The sequence below is a fragment of the Bos taurus genome, chromosome 4, assembly GCF_002263795.3.
Source record: "Bos taurus isolate L1 Dominette 01449 registration number 42190680 breed Hereford chromosome 4, ARS-UCD2.0, whole genome shotgun sequence".
In the NCBI taxonomy this organism is placed as follows: domain Eukaryota; kingdom Metazoa; phylum Chordata; class Mammalia; order Artiodactyla; family Bovidae; genus Bos; species Bos taurus.
In genome coordinates this window covers 110,744,538-110,765,341 of record NC_037331.1, presented here as the reverse complement: position 1 = coordinate 110,765,341, position 20,804 = coordinate 110,744,538, and the positions used below count along the sequence as shown (strand labels likewise).

Here is a 20,804-nt window from a genome sequence, read left to right as displayed (position 1 = left end):
GTTCATTGGAAGGATTGATGTTGAGCTGAAACTCCAATACTTTGGCCACCTCATGCGAAGAGCTGACTCATTTGAAAAGACCCTGCTGCTGGGAAAGATTGAGGGCAGGAGGAGAAGGGGACGACAGAGGATGAGATGGTTGGATGGCATCACCGACTCAATGGACATGGGTTTGGGTGGACTCTGGGAATTGGTGATAGACAGGGAGGCCTGGCATGCTGCAGTTCATGGGGCTGCAAAGAGTCGGACACTATCATTATCTATCCTTGGCACATGGAAGGAAATCAGTGAATGACTGTGGAATGAATGGATAGGTGAATGAATGAATGACGTATCTTTCTACCTCTTCCTTGATTCCTAATATAAACTTTCTGCTCTATTCAGTCACTTTACTGTTTCAGACATGACATGGTCATCTGTTCCTCCACAATTCTGTTAATGCTTTTGCTTTGGCCTGGCCTGTTCTTTCTTATCTGTGGCTACAGTTTCTTTAAAGGTCAACATATATCTGTGAAGCCTCCATCAGCCTCTTAGCCCACAGCAATTCTCTCTTCATTAATTTTCTATGAAAACCATTATCTGTAATGATTATGAAGCACAAGCTTCTTAATATAGCTCTTAAACTTCTTATGAATGTTTCCTATCTCCATGGCTGAATTAAAACCTCTCCAGTGAGAAGAGACCCCATCCTGCATCTCTGGATTTCCTCATTGTGAACCTCAGCACCAGTTCTATTACCTTCTTGGGAGATTAACAAATGTCTTTTGAGTTGATACAGTTGTCCCTCTGTATCCATGGATTCCACATTTGCAAGTTCAACCAACCTCAGATCAAAAATATTTAGAGAAAAATTCCAGAAATTTCCAAAAAGCAAAATTACATAGCATTTATACTGTATGTACAATTGCTTACATTGAATTTACATTGTATTAGGTATTATAAGTAATCTAAAGATGATTTAAAGTTTATCAGAGGATGTGCATAGGTTATATACAAATACTACATCATTTCATATAAAAGACTTGAGCATCCACATATTTTGGTATCATAGGGCGGGGTCCTGGAACAAATCCCCAGCAGACACAGAGGGATGACTTTACAATAATCAACCATGTGAAAAGAGTTTGTGTAGGGTGCTTCCAACTAACTTCAGATATATCGTTCTTTAAGATTTTAAATATATTTTTAAAATTTACTAATTTTCAAAAGCTTGAAGTTTCAAGAAAAAATAATTTACTTTGAATTCATGTCCATTTGCTCAAAGGGGTCTTCACTGAAGTGTGTCCATGAACATAATTGTCATGTTGATGAAGCCTTTCTGGAACTATGCCAAAAGATCAAAGACCATGAAACTACTGGAATAGAAGTTTAACAGGCACCACTTGTGTAAGGCAAACTAAGTTAATCTAATGTGGTACTGTACTTAGAGGGTCTCTCCTTATCACAACTGTAGATTCAATTCACTTGAGTTCAGTTCAGTCACTCAATCATGTCCGACTCTTTGCAACTCCATGGATAGCAGAATGCCAGGCCTCCCTGTCCATCACCAACTCCCAGAGTTTACTCAAACTCATGTCCATTGAGTTGGTGATGCCATCCAACCATCTTATCCTCTGTTGTCCCCTTTTCCTCCCACCTTCAAAATTTCCCAGCATCAGGGTATTATCAAATGAGTCAGCTCTTCGCATCAGGTAGCAAAAGTACTGGAGTTTCAGCTTTAGCATCATTCCTTCCAAAGAAATCCCAGGGCTGATCCCCTTCAGAGTGGGCTGGTTGGATCTCCTTGTAGTCCAAGGGACTCTCAAGAGTCTTCTCCAACACCACAGTTCAAAAACATCAATTCTTCGGCATTCAGGTTTCTTCACAGTCCAATTCTTACATCCATACATGACCACAGGAAAAACCATAGCCTTGACTAGATGGACCTTTGTTGGCAAAGTAATGTCTCTGCTTTTGAATATGCTATCTAGGTTGGTCATAACTTTTCTTCTAAGGAGCAAGCGTCTTTTAATTTCATGGCTGCTGTTACCATCTGCAGTGATTTTGGAGCCCCAAAAAATAAAGTCTGACCCTGTTTCACTGTTGCCCCATCTATTTCCCATGAAGTGATGGGACCAGATGCCATGATCTTCGTTTTCTGAATGTTGAGCTTTAAGCCAACTTTTTCACTCTCCACTTTCACTTTCATCAAGAGGCTCTTTAGTTCTTCACTTTCTGCCATAAGGGTGGTGTTATCTGCATATCTGAGGTTGCTGATATTTCTCCCAGCAATCTTGATTCCACCTTGTGCTTCCTCCAGCCCAGCGTTTCTCATGATGTATTCTGCATAGAAGTTAAATAAGCAGGGTGACAATATACAGCCTTGACGTACTCCTTTTCCTATTTGGAACCAGTCTGTTGTTCCATGTCCAGTTCTAACTGTTGCTTCCTGACCTGCATATAGGTTTCTCAAGAGGCAGATCAGGTGGTCTGGTATTCCCATGTCTTGAAGAATTTTCCACAGTTTATTGTGATCCATACAGTCAAAGGTTTTGGCATAGTCAATAAAGCAGAAATCAATGTTTTTCTGGAACTCTCTTGCTTTTTCAATGATCCAGCAAATGTTGGCAATTTGGTCTCTGGTTCCTCTGCCTTGTCTAAAACCAGCTGAAACATCTGGAATTTCACGCTATGCAAATAAATCTATTTACTGATTAAAGATACCACAACTGAAAAGAGAGACCACTTTTCAGATACCATAATTTGTTACAATTTTTTCCTGATTCACTTTTTAACAACATTCCAAATTAATGCACACGTATTTCCCACCTCTTCCATCTGCACTCGCTCCTGCTCATGTAACATTCCTTTTGATGTAAACAAAATGAAATTCAAACTCTAATCAGTTCCTCAGTGAATTCATAGACACAAGACAACAAAGAAGTATTTATCTCAAATTTGGCAGTAGGTACCTTACAGAATTTAGACAATGTTGTCTAAAATCTTAAGCTTGTTACCCTCTTTAAACTAGTTTTTAGGTAGTACAAATATAATTACAGGAAGAAGAAGTAGTTTTGTTCAATTAACAAGTGAAATAATAATAATGAAATGTCCCAAGTCTTAATAAAACTGTTTTCCTCACACAGAAATATCTATGACTCCTCTTCCCTTCTTCTCAGGTCATGGATAATTTAAATAGCAAAGGATAATTCTCAAAGAAAATGTCATTTTTAAACTGCCATAATAAATATTAATAACCTTCTTTCATTTTTATCCTGATTTCTATTTTAATGAAAGTAGATAATGTCCAATATCAATAAACCAAAGAACAATGTGAATTAATAGTTTTCCCCTCTTTCCTTCCCTTCATCTTCCTTCCTTTCTCCTTTCCCTCCCCCACTTTCTCCTTCCATTATTTGAAATACAGAACACAAAAGAAAAACACAAATTCTACTTTCTTATTTTTCAAATTAGAGAAGTAAAGAATAAAGAAAGTAAACATTAGATAGATACTTACTGTAATCATTTTAAATAACTTAAAACCCTTCATCGTATAAATTCAATAACAACTTGCCAGAGCAATTTGGTACAATCCAATCAGCCAGGGTTTTGTTTTTTTTTTAATGAACCATTTCCATCACCTTCAATTTCCAGTCTTGATTTCTTAAAGTGCAGTGAAAACTAAAGTTACCAATGAACCTGTAAGTTTTGATATTTGCCATGGGGTCACAAAGAGTCTGACAGGACTGAGTTACTAACACTTTGTGCATATCTAAACTGATGGTTGGAGAAGGAAATGGCAATCCACTCCAGTATTCTTGCCTGGAAAATCTCATGGACGAAGAAGCTGGGTAGGCTATAGCCCACGGAGTTCCAAAGAGTCGAACCCGACTTCACTTTCACTTTCAAACTGATGGCTTTATTTATTTTGTCTTTCTAAAACCCTTTAATTTGGCTCTAATGGAAATGATTTTTTTTTTGTCCCTACCTACTTGAAAGTGTAGTTAATATTTAATTAGAGCATGCTATTACAATAACGAGTATGACTTGCATAAATGAATCTGGGAATGAACACTTGACTCCCACACGACACTTGGGGGAGTATGAGGAGTGAAAAACGGTAGCCTACTAGCTCCAGTTCTTCATCCACCAGGCTATGGGATCACTACGTACATTTTAAAAAGCAAACAGTGAGTGTCTATTCATCCATAAAGTCAGTTTAAGGGTAGGGTAGTTAAATGAGTTCTTAGAGTTCATTCAAACTTTTGCAATATAACTAAGAAATTGACAAAAGCAATTATCTTAAGAAAATGTTTGTTAAGAAAGATGTTTTAAGTATATTCTTTAATCACTTGCTTTTGTTTTTATCCTTCAGGTAATCTAATATCAAAAGCAAGAAATAAAATTTAATGACTCATTTAAATCTCTCTGTAGTTGATTTAGCTACATATTAAAATTATTTATCTTTTTCCTTCCTGCTTATCTTCAAACACATAACTGCTTTCTGACATTGCTTTTATGCACCAGGCCTTCCTTGGGATTCAAATGTCAAAGTGTAGCTATATGCCACACCAAAAGCAAATTCAGTTTCCTTTTGTCCTCATACATGGAATACATCAAAGAGGAATAAGGCTGCTGTTGAATCTTAAAATGGTTAATTCAAGCTTTTCTTCCCCTTTTTCTCCTAGGAGGGTTATCTCCTCTGACATTTCACTACTGTATTTTCTTATTAAAAACAAGTTTTGTCACTCTAGTACTTTATTTGTACTTAAAAATAAAGCCACTCTGAGATCACTTCAGAGAGGCAACTGATTTGAACACGGGTTCACCTGGTGTGTAGTATTTTAGGTCACTGAATTTATATATATTTTTTTGCTACAATAGATGACTATGGTTTGAATGTTTAAGTATAAACAGGTAACTCCTCTCTAGATCCTTCTATAAGAAACCAAATGGCTCTGGCAATGCAATTAAAGACCAAAGGGTTACCTGGGGTTAGTTTGGGAGTCCAAGAATGTTTATACAAACAGACATGCTTCTAACACCAAAAATGAATCAGATCTAGCATGAGAAAATATGGCTTTCCATGAAACTACCAATAAATAATTTTGACTTCCCTTGTGGCTCAGAAGGCAAAGAATCAACCTGTAGTGCAGGAGACCCAGGTTCGATCCCTGGGTCAGGAAGATCCCCTGGAGGAGGGCATCATAACCCACTCCAATATTCTTGCCTGGAGAGCCCCATGGACAGAGGAACTTGGTGGGCTTATGGTCCATAGTGTCGCAAAGTCAGACATGACTAACGTGATTTAGCATGCATGCAGTAATACATAATTTAGCCCAAAGGAGGAAAGAACGCAGCCATTTGCAATATAAAATGGATGGGGTTCCAGATGGGGAGTAAACAGAGATAAGGTGAGAAGACAAAGCAGGTAACAGTAAGGAATCACAGTATGAATGTCATGTAAGAAAATTACGACTGGATTAGGTAACTAGTCTTTTTAATATTTTTTATTTTGAGCTGGGGATCTGGTTTTAGGACCCTGAATACCTTCTATCCTATGGGTATTTTTGAAGGGTGTTTCCTAAAAAGAACACTAGCTTCACACCAGGAAAATTGCTTGCTGGCTCCAGTTCTCAGGGAATGAATTCCAGCTGACCTGTTCTTTGCTGCTTTGAAGTCTGATGGGATCAGAGCCACAGTGAAGTCAGACTTGAACAGGCGTGAAGTTCTGAATAATGCGAAGTTCATCTGAGAGACTTTCTGCCTCTTTTAAGCACTTTTGCATAATTACTATGAAGGGAAAGTAAGATATTCCCGGAAACCTACACTTTGCTAATAAGAATCTAATGATAGAAGACAAAACGCTTCGCAGTGTAAAAGAAGCAGGAGCACAGCTCTACACCAGTCTGATTGACATGAACATTTGTAGAGACGAATGGAAGGCATGGTCAGGCTGGAAATCTATGAAAAGATGTCAGGCCCACTGGGTGGCGATTTGTAGGCAGCAATATCCAGAGGCAACAGAAAATCTGGCATAAATAGTGTCACTACAGAAACACCCATGTTTATGAGACACATTTTCCTTTTTCCTATAGTGGAAATAATTTTTAGATGTTTCAAGTCAAAGTTTTGATTTTATTATCTTTCTGGTTCAGTTGATCAATGCCGTTTTTCACAAAGAGGCCGGGCTAGGAAAAGTTACCTCTGGACACTGGAATAGGGGAAAAAGCAAAAACAAAAACTAGCAGATTCAATTTTGTGGATTCAATTTTGTGAATTGGGGTTGAAAGAGCTCTGTCTTTGAGAGCAAAAGAGAGGAACGTAGTCTTAGGACAGCATAAGGTCTGATCAATGACCTCCCTCCACTAGCATTAAAGTTCCAGGAGGAAAAGTTCCCTGAGTAAGCCTCAATAAGTGCGTATTGACTGAATGGATCTCAGCAGAGACTTACAAATCCTCTGGCAGTGGTGGCCGGTGCCTCCCTTTCCACATTTGGGAACCTGATTTCTAAGAGGCCCATGTCAGCTTGAGTTGTACAGAGTAGATATGGAGCTGAGGCAGAGGGGGCCCTAAGATAGTCATCCCCACTCCCCACACCCACAGCCAGGCACACCCCATCATTAATTTCAGCTTGTACACAGTTTACGAAAGATCTCAAAATCCCTGAGTGGCCCAGTGGGGTATGTGAAAATGCCTGGATGGCCGGTAGACAACATAAAGGACTCAGGAGAAGATCTTTGCCCAGAGAGGACACAGATCTTGAGAGACCAACCATCTTGGTTTACTCAGAACCGTGGGGGGGTTTCTCTAGGTCAAAGACCCTCAACCCTAAAAGCAAGATGGTCCCTGGCAAACTGGGATGAGTTACCTTCTTATCCCAATCCCCAAACCTGAGCCCAGCACAAGCCAGGGCTGATCCCACAGCCAGAAGGAAGAACTGCAGGGCGGTGGGGCTGGCTCCTAAAGACCAAGCTGCCAGGCACCCTTAGGGGAGGCCAGAAGGAGCCTGAGCAGACCATGTGAGTGAAACCCACTCCTCTGCTGATGTGACATAAGTTGCCTGGGCCTGACCCAAAGCTAAATGGGAAGAGTCAAGGAGGACACATAAAATGGGATAGTAGCCCCAAATGGGAGCTTGGCTTTGACTAAGTTTGAATCACATATTGACTTTATATATATATAGATATAGATATAGATGGATATATAGATAGTTATTAGGGCACCTGAATGTATGTGTCCCAATTCTTTTTGCTGCTATACACTGGAAATGGGAGCTTATGAACAAATGAAGATCAATTTTAAAAAATAAAAAAAGATGCTACATGCATTCTTCATCTCAGGACTATAAATCTTAAACTTGTTGTATGAAGTCATGACTGCCTTCTGAATTCTTGGTATTAATCTACTTATGCACTGTTCACCTTTCTGGCAGAATTAGCTTCGTCTTGAAGCCTCTCATGCTGTATCTATCCAACTCTCATTTAAGTGCTCTTATAAAAAATCATATACTTATTCTTTCCTTTCAAGGAAAAGCAAATCAAACAAACTTGGTAGATATTCTGGAAAAGAACGCATTGGATTAAAAAATAAAAACTGGGTCTGTGATTATGCACTGCCATCCAAAAATAAAATGAAGACTTAATTACTAACTCAGAAATAGGATCCAGTCTATTCAGTTTCTCAAGGGGTAATTTTGTGGGCTGCACTTAACCCGCGATGTTTACTCTTCCTTTTCCGCTCTCTGTGCTATCCAGACATTTCCTGGTTTTCTTTCTTAATATATTTACATGGGAGGTTACAGAAAAGGTAAAGAAGACTCTAGGTAACTGCTTTTTCTACCAGATGCTGATTAACAATATGAATTTGCTTTGTCCTCTAAACAGCCATTTAGTCCCCAAGTTCCAATCTCTAAAGGACATCATTGGCATGCAGCTTAATACATCTGAAAATAAATGTATCATCTTCTCTTTCAAAGTCATTTTCATAATTAGGAATTTGTCCCTCTATGTTCTGGTAAAATGATGGTATTGGTTGATTTTAGACATGGAGGATAAAGAAAGCACAGATGCTTTCAGCTTCGATAAAAGTAATATTTGACTCACAGTGATTTAAATAAACAACGGTTGCTTTCCTTCCCACAAAAAGGAGGGAAAGTGGTTACTGACTCTGGTTCACTGGAGCTTGGAGCCGTATGATCAAGAAATGGTATCTATATTTGAACAAGGATAATGGAGGGGGAGGGTGGAACCTCTGTATTAGAAAAACAAACACTTTCTCAGAACACTTTATCTGACTTCTGCTTACCTGTCATTAGCTAGGACCATGACACATCACTGCTGTGGATGACCAGGAAAATCTCTCTCTCTGGCAGCTAACCTATGAGGGTGATCTTAGGTTTGATACAGAAGTTGCAGCTAGCAAAACAGTCTTTTCTGCGACTCACAAAACAAAAATTTTGCCTAACCAGTCATGAATACCACCTACTTCAGCTCAAACTATTTTCACTCCAGCTTCTTCACACCATGTGTCCTGAATTAGAATCCTAGATAAACAAACCAAATACAAGCTCTTACAGGGATTCACAAATTCCATCTTATGGTGCAGCAACTCTTGTAGTTTAAAAATTATGGCCGATATCTGCCAGGACCCTCCTAGGACTTACTCAGGCCCTCAAACCTCTGTCCTCACTCCCTTCCTCCTCCACGTCATCTGAGATACCCCTTGGTTCTCTTTTGGTTCTCCCTTGCAGGAGGAAGTGCATAAACGTAACTTTAACCGGGATGTTTCTGGAGGCTTTTTTTGCTCAGAGTTTCAAACCCAGAAAGAGGATAGAGGGAAGTGGGTGGAGGACAAGAGTTGAGTCTGGTGCCTGGAGATGTTTGCCACAGAGAAGGAAAAATGCCAGGGCACTAGGAATAGATGATAGATGGTACTTGTGCAAGGAGAAGCAAGATTATCTGCTAGATACACTGATGGTTTGATGAAGTCTTCTTCCTTAAGAGCAGGGTCTCACTCAAAGGGTAAAGCTACAGGCTTCTGATGTTGGAAGAGGCTTCTTGTCTACTGCTTACCCTCTCCCTTTCCAGTTCTACAGCTGTTTATGAAATACAGCTGAAGAAACCAGAGGTCTTCAATAGATAAACGTGATGATCTTATCAGACGCAGCATCTCATTGCTTAATCGGCAGTTGCGTGCTTGTGAGATATGTGTATCCAACTATCGTCTTGAAACATCCACTTAGATGTCAACAGACCTTTCAACTCATACCCAGCACTGAATTCCTGATTTTTCCTTCTGCCCCATGACTAGTCTTCTCTACCACTAGCCTTCTCATCAGAGGACATGGTAACTCCTTCCTTCCAGTTGCTGTTACCAAATCATTTGGCGTTATGTCTTCTCTTTTTCTCATGGTTGGAATCTAGTCCATTAAAAAGCCCTCTACCGTCTCAGTGTACTCAGAACTGACCACATCACCCTATCTCTTGTGCTAGCACCATGGTCTCAGGCCACAGCATCTCTCACGTGGATTACTATCACTGCCCCCCAGCTTCTACCCTTCCTCTTCCCACAGACAAGGGTTAGCCTTCAAAACTATAAGCTAAATTGTGCCACTGCTCTACTCAGAAACCTGCAGTGCCTCCCTACTTCTCTCAGAATAGAAGTCAGATCCTTACAATGACCTGAAAGTCTCCAGGACCTGACCTCTATGATTGCCTTGGCCTCTTCTGGGGATCTGCTCCGCATCCTTCCAAACCTGCCATCCAAGCCCCTTGCTGATCCTAGATGATAACAGGCAGCCTTGTTTCATTGACTAGCCTCTTTTCCTGGAATGGCTTTTCTCCAAATTGGTGAATTCTTTTACCTTTTTCAAGCTTCCCAAGTGATGCAGTGGTAAACAATCTACCTGGTAAACAGGTAGAAAGTGAAGTCTCTCAGTCGTGTCCAACTCTTTGCAACCCCATGGACTGTAGCCTACCAGGCTCCTTTGTCCATGGGATTTTCCAGGCAAGAGTACTAGAGTGGGTTGCCACTTCCTTCTTCAGGGCATCTTCCTGACCCAGGGATTGAACCCGGGTCTCCTGCAAACAGGTAAACACAAGAGACCTGGGTTTGATCCTTGGGTCAGGAAGATCCCCTGGAGTAGAAAATGGCAACCCACTCCAATATTCTCACCTGGAAAATTCCATGGACAGAGAGCCTGGCAGGCTATAGTCTTTGGGGTTGCAAAGAGTCGGAAAACGACAGAATGACTGAGTATACATGCATACTTCTTTCAGGTCTTGAATTCACAAATGAAGCTAACATTAATCAACCTGTTTAAACTATAATCCAACACCAATCTCCTTAAAATGCCAGTCCTCCTTGATTAGCCCAACTTTTTTTTTTTTAAATATAAATAGCATGTATTCCTACTAACTTACTATACTATTTATTTATCACAGGTTTGTGTCCCTCCCCTTCTCCCAGAATGCAAGCTTCACAAGTGCAAGGATCTTTGTTTAGGTCAATGATTTGCCCTAAGTGCCTAGAACAGTGCCTGGCACCATAGATGCACTCAGAAAACACTACTAAAGGCATAATTCTGTAGCTTGGTATGCTTGTTGTCTCTTTGATTCAATGTCATGTTCAGAAAATAAACATATAAACAAAACAAGGTGCATGTAAATCCACTCCCTGCCCCCCCAAAAAAGAAAAAAAATTAAAACCATTGAATATTTCAGTATCACACACAGCAAAACTCCTTTAGAATCACCTTCCCAAATTATTTTCCTAAGTTCTACTCATAAAATCAATGCAGCTGCTCCTATAATCTCTAAACATTTTATAAAAATCACACTTGTGATTTCTATATTTTATCCTATGTTTTCAGTTTTCCCTTTTTAAATTTTTTTTTTCAAAAATAGCTCTCAAATCAATCAAGCTGAAATCTGAAAGGATAAAAGTAAGAAAGAGCCTGTGTAGGGCTGCTTAAGGAGAATTTAGGTAGGCTGAAAATAAAATGGTAGAATGGCAGTTGAAAAGTTTCAGTTAGTAAGGGCGTACAACCAAACCAGAGACGAGCCAGAGATGTATCATTAAGGAGTCATGGATGGGTCAGAGCTGTGTGAAGACAGGGTAATGGCCCTGGTACTCTCATATGCAAAGAAAGATTAAGGGTGAGCTCAACAATGAGCACCTCAATGGTTTGAATAAGGTGAATATAGTTCTGAATTCTACATGCAAAAACACAACACTTCACAGATTAAGACAGAACTGTGCACATTTTAGGTGAAAAAGGAATCTGCTATTTCATACACTGTTAATTACTGTACAGAAATCACTGCCCTGGTAACCATTTCACTATATATGTTGTACACCTGAAGCTATAATATAATGATATAGGGCAATTATATCTTAAAAAAAAAAAGAAGTCAATGCCCTCAAAAAATAAGACAAGCAGAGAAGGTATTCAATAGTGGATTTAGGAAACTCGCGATGCATCAGAGGTGATTACTTCTGCATAAGCACTCTTCTGGGTTAGCACCCTGCGGGATAAGAAAGATGTGTTCCTTGTTCTGTCAGCTACAGGGCACTCAGCAACACAGACAGTGGCATGATGCCAGTTTGGCAAAAGAACACTTTGTATATTCCTGTACCTGCCCCAAACTGAAATTTGATCCCTAATCTACATTGTCTCTTGTGTTCTTCTCCTTACCAGGAGAGCCTGGTTCATTACCCAAATCTCACTCATTCTTTTGGAGACATTTTAACTTCTAATATTGCCATGGGTGTACAACAGTGAAATCTCAACACTTCACCCATACTTCCTCGGTAGCAAACAATTTAAACACAATTCCCAGGAAACATGCTGTTTGGAGTGAAATAACAGTATCACCATAAAACCTAGCCAGTTTACAAAAGCTAGATGAACTAACCTGGGTATTATTGACAGAAATTATTGTATCATTAAAGTTACTGACATAGAAAATGAACAAGGTACTAAAGTGACTCATAGACTGTCTATTACTAAGAGGGAAAATCTTCCTGTATGGAAAATCATTATTAAAATTTATGAATACACAGAGAATATCAGAATATATGTTCTTAGAACATGCATTTTTCAGTTTTTGTGATTATTACCACCACTGCTTTAGGCAGAAATAACAACTATTACATTATTGATGGTTCAAAATTTAGGAGTATATTTTTATTAAAATTGTTTGTTTCTCTGTTTAAGCATAAACTGTTTAGGCTATAAGTACCTATATTTGCATAAATGCAATAAAAATAAGCACTATGCTATGCCTTATTATAAACATATTAAAGCTTTAAAAAGTTACATTCTACAGACATCATAAACTCTAATTTATCATTCACATGAATACTACTTTATTAAGATTATATAAAGCAAGCTTAATTCATAATAGATGATTTTATATATTTTTAAGATTCATTATATGTCTCTACATGACTTCCCCAAGGATCTCCTATTAAATGAAGTAAGGTTGGAAGAGACTTAAGGTCTATATTTTACTGGGGACAGACTGAGACTTATGGAAGTTTAGTTTTCAAAATATAAAATTAATGAAAAAAATTTTCAGAATAAGATAATCCTCTCATAAAAGATTTGAAAATAGGATAGGCCATCACCTAAATCCACCAGATTAAATTCAACCCATAGTTAGATGTAGTTTGTTTGTGGGAAATACATATCAAAATGAAATATTTTCATGTTGGAATAAAAGGAACTTCTTAGAAGTATGTTATGGTAGTATATGTAATGCTGCCATAATATTCCATATAAGTTGTATCTTTCCACCATGTAAGAGGTCAGCTAAGTTTTTATAAAAAGTCATCCCCCCCCAGATTTGCAAAAACTTATAAGGATGAGATCTTTTAATATTTCACTATGTCTTAGACTCAACTACATTAAATATCCTACTTCAGTAAATCCCCATATTGCCTACCAATAATTTTCAACATTTATTTTCCTCTAAGAGGGGGCTTTATATGGGATTATACACTGAGGATAAGTCATGATCAGGACAAAGAGAAGGGGTCATTTCTGCTGTGGGCATAGTTTATATGCATACTGCTGCTGCTGCTAAGTCACTTCAGTCATGTCTGACTCTGTGTGACCCCACAGATGGCAGCCCACCAGGCACCCCTGTCCCTGTGATCCTCCAGGCAAGAATACTGGAGTGGGTTGCCATTTCCTTCTCCAATGCATGAAAGTAAAAAGTGAAAGTGAAGTTGCTCAGTCGTGTCCGACTCCTAGCAACCCCATGGACTGCAGCCTACCAGGCTCCTCTGTCCACGGGATTTTCCAGGCAAGAGTACTGGAGTGGGGTGCCATTGCCTTCTCCAGTTTATATGCATAGTTTATTTAAAAACAAACTGAATTCTGTTTCCAGCTGTCACTTGCAAAACTACATGCAAAATGATCACATTCACCAAGGAGGGTTGAATGGATTAATATGACATCATAGACCGTCATATATAACCATGCCCTGATATAAACATCACTTCTAATATCACAAACATATACCACAGGTATGGCCAATGGCTCCTGCCACCTTGCCCCATATAGGGTTGTACGTTTCAGAGTTTAACTTGTCCTACAACAAAAACATGAATTTTGAAAGTTTGGCAATTCGAGGTAGAAAGACAGCCCATTACCTGTCTATGATGGCACACATGTCAATGCTGACATTTGCAAAACTTCCAGGCCTCCTTTGCGCCACTTCGGATAAATTTACAAGTTGATCATCCACTTGAATGAGCTGCATGCATCCTTGGAATGAAGGCTGAAGGACAGAGTGACTTGAGTTATTCATCTGGTTCAGATAACCTGTGAGAGAGAAAAAAATGGGAATGTTCAATTCTGTGTGCGGCATGCTTCACTAAAATTCCTCTGGGTGGTTTTCCCTGACCACAGCCATCGCATCCAACTGCTGTGTTTTGTTGATCCTACTCATGTTGTATTCAATGTGGAAGAATGAATTCTTTTGAGAAAATGGTATTATTTCAGGGGAGAGTGTGAGGGTTGAACCTAGGTGAATGTTTGTCTCTGGGGTCTAGCATCCTTCATATTTTCTCTTTTGACATCTTTTTCACCGTGTCAGATCTCTCTATCCCTCCGTTCATTGCTATACTTCCTCATCTGACTCTGTCTTCAGAGATCAGGATGTACAATTTTAGACCTTTCCAAACTATCCAACCATCTTTCTTTTATAGCTTCAATATTTACTTCCATTTTCTTAATTTCTTAGAGGCCTGTTATGCAGATGTAAAGAAGTTAAAACTTACTGTTATCAACTAAGGTCGGCTTCTTGTTGGGGGCCAGCATGAGGCACTCCACCCGTGGCAAAGGTCAAGAGGAAGGAGGCTCGACATACGCAAAGGCGGGATCGAGCCTCAGGATCCTGCCGTTGTGTATGTCGAGCCTCCGGAGTCCCCCTGGCAATCCTCGAGCATCTACCCCCATAACCAGAGCCTGCCTACTTTACTACTTTGTGCTCTCACCTACACCTCTGACTTTACGGGGGGCTGTCCCCCACCACCTCTTTTGGAGAAGAAGTTAACTTAGAGCTCCAGTTAATAATAATTCCTGGGCGTGATAGGAGTGTTTCAACCTACAAACTCCTCTGAAGGTTCTCTAGCCTGCCTGACAGGCTTGTCCGGCCACATGTGATTGCTCACAGCCTCCCAACCGTGAGAGGCACGAGATGCTTTAAACCTTCTAAAAACAGGTTCTTTAGAGAAGTTAGAAAACTATTAGTATAAGTATAGTGGGCTGATTAGAAATTGTATTGGTGAAGAGTTTTTCATTTGTTGAGCCAATGTTTACTGCTAAGTCTCCACATCCCCTGCCCTTATACATGCTAATGAATATATAGAAGAAATAAGTATTAACTTTGATATTAAAGTTAACCTTAGGCTAAGTAATTCTTTCCTTAATTAAAACCCACTACACCCTCACCCTATAGGAATGTAACTTTATCTGGTACCTTTGGAAGGTGGCGTCTGTTTCAAAAATAATCACCCCTGGAGAAATAAGTGTTCTGGTTGACTGACTGCTGTCACAAGGAGAGGGTCATAAATTGTCAGCAGGCCCCCTGGCCAGAAGATGATGTAATACCCCTAAGACCTCTGTATACATTTGTATGAAGCACCTGACTTTGATAAAAGTCAGGACTGCTGACCCTGTGTGACTTTTGTATAACACCTCAGTGTATAAAAACAGACCCTGGAAAATAGAGAATTGGGATCAGTTCCTCAAAAGACTGGTCTCCCCATGTATCTCTCTCTCTCAAACTCTGGCTGAGTCTCCATCTGGAGCGTGGAACCCGCCATGCTTACTAATTATGCCTGGGCTTCTAAGATCCGACCGGGGAGGCCTCAGTGTCTCCTCTCCTTAGGGAGAACGGAAGGACGCCTGCGGCCTACGTAAGTGGTGCAAGCTTCTTGTCTTGAAGTTTTATTGGTCTCCCACGTAAACCAAGCTACTCAGCCTCTTTTCTCCACTGAATTTTCCTACTGAGCTATCCTCATTCTATTACTCTTTATATCGTTGATGAATATGTAAATAGTCACCAACGCTGTCTCCCCTTCGAATACCCTGGATCAGCTGGGGCTGGACCCCGTCAGCTTCTTTTATGGATTAATATCTAACTCAATCCAAAGAGATATTTGCATTACAAATAATTTCTCAATTTATAAAACCCAAAGAAACATAAAAAGATAAATTTAGATATAAGGGTCAGTCACCCTGCTCTGAATATCCATCTCAGGTAAGGTACCTAATATGATATAGGGAGCAAAAGTGATAAGAAGTAAAACTAAAATTTTAAAAGGATGAATAACAAGGCAAGAAGAGAAAATTTCTATGAGGATTAGAAAGTATTCGTTCTATTATGGAGTAGAACATGCATATGCCAAGGCTGAGATTAGACACTTTTTCAAAATCTTATTGCAAAGTAACTTTAAAATAGCATCAAAAATCAATTGCCTTATGCCTTTTCAATAGAAAAAATTGTAATACATGTTATGCATAAAAAAACCTGTGGGACATATGGAATAAATCTTCTTGATCCCATTAAATATCTCTTGATCCCATTAAATATCTCCACAAAGTCCCCCAAAGCTACTTTTCATATTGTCCCCATACAAAATTCACCTACCAGAGCAAATTTAAATGGTAGTATTTTTCTGCTTAAAAATCTCAAGTTACTGACAATCTTTTCCATCTAATATTATATTTACAGCAAAAAAATGTATACAAAGTGGGTTGGTATCAAATGAAGTGAAAATCACTAAGTCGTGTCCAGCTCTTTGAAACCCCATGGACTATACAGTCCATGAAATTCTCCAGGCCAGAATACTGGAGTGGGTAGCCTTTCCCTTCTCCAGGGGATCTTCTCAACCCAGGGATCTAACTCAGGTGTCCTGCATCGCAGGCAGATTCTTTACCAGCTGAGACACTGTATGGTCCATGGGGTCGCAAAGAGTTGGACACGACTGAGTGACTTTGGTATCACGATGTGCCATTAATTGGATAAAAGGGAATTTTCAATAAAAACTTTTTCAGAAATTGCCCATTAAGTGATTTTTTTAAATGTCCTATATTGTTTGACTAGTAACAGTGTTTTAAAGCAAGAAAAATTTCCCTTTAATAATGGGTTACATAATTAAAACCTAATGATAATCAATTGATTCCTCTTTAAGGATTAATCACAGAAGTGTACACAATCATTTTCTATCAACACAGTACTAAATAAAAATAAGGTTATACTTAAGTAAATTTCTTGAGTTAAAAATAAATATAAGGCTCTATTTCAATGTCAAACATATGGTATTCTTTTTTTTTTCTTCTTTCTTTTCTGAGTCACTTTTTCCCCCCATTTGCACTGACTTAATCCCCTCAGAAAATTGCTGATCTTAGCTAAGTTGTCTATTTAGACAAACCATATGCGTACATATGATTTTCAATCTGTCTAATCAAGATAAAATTGAATGGGGTTTAATGTCTAAACTTAGCAGAGAAAAAATATCCAGCTGTAACTTTATTGACTGTTCTTAACAAGATGATCACTTGATTCTGGTTTTTGAACACTTGAAGTCTCTAAATATCCACACTCACTTTATTCCAAAATGGGTAGATGTATTGTGAGAACAAGATCTTCTCCAAAGCAAGGCAGCTGCGTAACACACAGATCACTATGGAATGGGTATATTTAAGTTCATAAAACAAGACTTCATCAGTTACTCATAACAATGTCATTTACTCCTGGTGAATTTTGGAGTTTGAAGTTATCGAGTCCTTTCATTTTCTACATGAGATACATTCTAGGAGAAAATACTTATAGTACAAACTTCTACATGTCCATTAAAATGTGGCCATGAAGATTTATGGCTCTTGAAGAGGTTGTCAGTAATGGCTGAAAGAAAGGTGAGGAAACGGTGTTCTCAGAAATGGAAGAAACCTGGATCCTTAGTATGTTGCAGTGGAAAGTTGAGCAACACTGTGATAATATTGAAAGGAATACACTGCACTTAATGAACTTTATCATCTAGCTGAGGATTACTGTGCATAGTATTCTGGCACCTTCTTTCTGTTTATAAGGGAAAAGAAGAGAGAAAAACTGTTAAATATGAGGAAGCCAGGTCTTAATGGATTTGAACATAAAATATTTTCTTAAACTTCAGTCTCTCCAGATGTTGAACAATGCAAAAATTAAGAAATCTCTTCAAGGCAAATTTCAACTACCAGGAAAACATGATCTAAAGATGATAATGAGGTGTGACTATAAAATCCATATTAAGACCTCCAACATATATTAGACAATGCTTCCAAGAACCATTCATTCAGACAAAAGAACCTCTATGTAGCTTAGTGGTGTGTCTTACCAAGCCCCTGATATAAACAATGAAGATTCTAAAAATAATCTTCCTCAGCATATTAGCAGAAGCCCAATGTAAAAACAAAAAACAAAAAGCTTATCTTTATGAAAGTGTGGATAAGGCTTTTGTTTAATGGAGTAAAGCTTAATAACATTTATAGGTATCCTACAAGTTTTTAAGAGAACTATACTAGAATATTGACCACTCCCAACTGATTCAGGTCAGTTGGCAATGGGTTAAAGATGCTGTTTCTGATACTGGAAATTCCTGATACTCTAACCCACTCCCCCCTCCTCGAAATGAAGGACAGCATATTATTTATTTTCTGTATTAGTTCCCTTTATGTCAAATATAATTTCAGTAAAAATCCTAATGCAATAGTATCTGTGATTCTTTCAATGACTACCCTAAAGTTCAGGATTTAACATAGTAGGTTAATATCAGGGTTGTTTGGAGAAAAAAAAATGCATCTGGGATACTGAGGGTCAGAAATGAAGATATAAAATGGATAGAGGGTCAAACTTAATTAAAATTTGCTAAGTTATTATAAAAAATATATATAGTAAGAAAGTAAAGTCATTTGTTTCAGCTTAGAGCTTAAATTTATTACATCTATGGATTTGAAATAAAAAATGTAATGTTTATATATTGGTTGTCGTTATTAGGTCCTATGATCTGACAATATGTTGTGACACCCACAGTGAATTTTAACTTTGTCATTATCAATTGCATCTATCAGTGAGCTGGGCCATTGTCACCTTACTGGTGTGTCTGAAATTGCCATTTAAATCTTAGCATGTAAAACCTTTATACCTGATTTGAAGCTCAACATTTTGCTATTCTCATTGACAAAACAAACATGTGCACTTTCACAGTTTTAAAATTTTAACTCAGATATACATTAGTGAAAAATATGCTGATATTTGTTTTGACATTCAAATGCCAATTTAACTTTTAAATTATAACGTTAACTTGATGGAACAAAAAACCAAACAATAGGCAACAAGGCTGAGTATTTTACATGTCTGGAAGTACACGCATACAAGATGACTCTTTATACTTATTTTAAAGTAGGGATGTTTAGGAGGCTGAGAAAGGCTAGTGAAATGCTGTAAGATCCTCAAAACCATTTAGTGTCTTCCTTTCAGTACAATCTTGTGCAAAATTTCAACTAATCTCTACTGTTTACCAAATCTTTCTAAATAATTCACACTGGTGGAGGTTGGGGCCAAACAAGCAGTGTGTTAGAGTGAGCCAGGAGTGAGCCCAGAGGTGGCTAATGTTTGCAGACAGCCAAACACACACCCACTTGGCATGGCCAGGAGACTGACTGCAATACAGATTGATGGAGTGAGCAAATAAATATATTGAAGATAGTGGGAGCCAGGTTCACACTGGCAGGAAAGGAGGGTACAAATGAAAAGTGGGAGATCTTGAGTGGGTTCTATGGGTTTAGATTGGAATTTATAGTGTGCACTTGTGGTTTTTGGTATATACAGATAGATATAGAAATAAATCTAGATGGAACTGTGTATATGGTCAACATACAGGCAGTTCCTACCATCCACTGAAGATGATCCACAAAAGGATTATACCAGAAGCAATCAGTGTCTTCTTTGTTAGTGCCCTAATTAAATGCTGCTGCTGCTAAGTCACTTCAGTTGTGTCCAACTCTGTGCAACTCCATAGACGGCAGCCCACCAGGCTCCCCCGTCCCTGGCATTCTCCAGGCAAGAACACTGGAGTGGGTTGCCATTTCCTTCTCCAATGCATGAAAGTGAAAAGTGAAAGTGAAGTCGCTCAGTTGTGTCTGACTCCTAGCGACCCCATGAACAGCAGCTTATAAGGCTCCTCCGTCCATGGGATTTTCCAGGCAAGAGTACTGGAGTGGGAATTAAGTGCTAAAAGATGTCTATTCTTAACCTCCTCAAAAAAGTCTGAATCACTTTGATATAAGCTGGAAACTAATACAACTATAATTAAAAAAAAAAAAAAAGCTGTCTATTCTTGCTCACTATGCTTCAGCCATCCCATTCTCTTGTCTGTGCTTCAGAAAAACCAAGCCCGTTCTACCTGAAATTTTCTTCCTCTTTGCATTTTTCATGGCTGACTTATGATTCAGGTCAGTTCAAATATCACCTTCTGAGAGGTGACCACTTCAAAAACCGTGGTACTTAAAATTATTCTATCCATTTTCTCATTCAAGTTCCTCAGCAACTTATTTCTTGTCATAGAATCTGTCATAATTTGTATTTATCTTAATTGGTTTATTTACTTACATGTGTGTGTGGTTCTGAATGTGTCTTTTTTCTCTTTGGTGTAATAGTTTCATGACATCAATTGTATTGTCTTATTTCTCTATGAATTAATAAAGTATTTGTTGAGAAAACCCCACATACGATAAAAAATTACCAACCTACTTATATTAAAAACAAGCTATGGGATACATGGGAGATGATCAAGATGCAAAGTATCTTGATCACTTTGCATCCCAAGATACAAAGTATTTGGAAATAAATTACTTTTCAACAGATTGAAGCTCCACTTTATAACATAATATAATCTCCATTTTAAGACTTTTATGGATCCTTCTATACTTGTTAAGTGAATGATCAAGTGAGTGAATATGTTCGAATTTTTATCCTGGAATGAAGTGATATCTGGAGAAGGCAATGGCACCCCACTCCAGTACTCTTGCCTGGAAAATCCCATGGATGGAGCTGCCTGGTAGGCTGCTGTCCATGGGGTCGCTAGAGTCGGACACGACTGAGCGACCTCACTTTCACTTTTCACTTTCATGCATTGGAGAAGGAAATGGCAACCCACTCCAGTGTTCTTGCCTGGAGAATCCCAGGGATGGGAGAGCCTGGTGGGCTGCCGTCTACGGGGTCGCACCTTCACTTCCTTTAAGACTCTATTTCAGTCACCTTATCAGAGAG

At 38.7% G+C, this 20,804-nt stretch overlaps 1 protein-coding gene across 1 annotated transcript in view; it reads right to left on the bottom strand.

Moving 5' to 3' along the window:
• The window catches only part of CNTNAP2 (contactin associated protein 2), a 2,325,432-nt gene that overhangs the window by 985,677 nt on the left and 1,318,951 nt on the right, over positions 1-20,804 (bottom strand). The window contains exon 11 of the mRNA XM_024991213.2: positions 13,642-13,813. Within this exon, the coding sequence (XP_024846981.1) occupies positions 13,642-13,813 (172 nt within the window). The remainder of the gene's footprint in view (positions 1-13,641; positions 13,814-20,804) is intronic.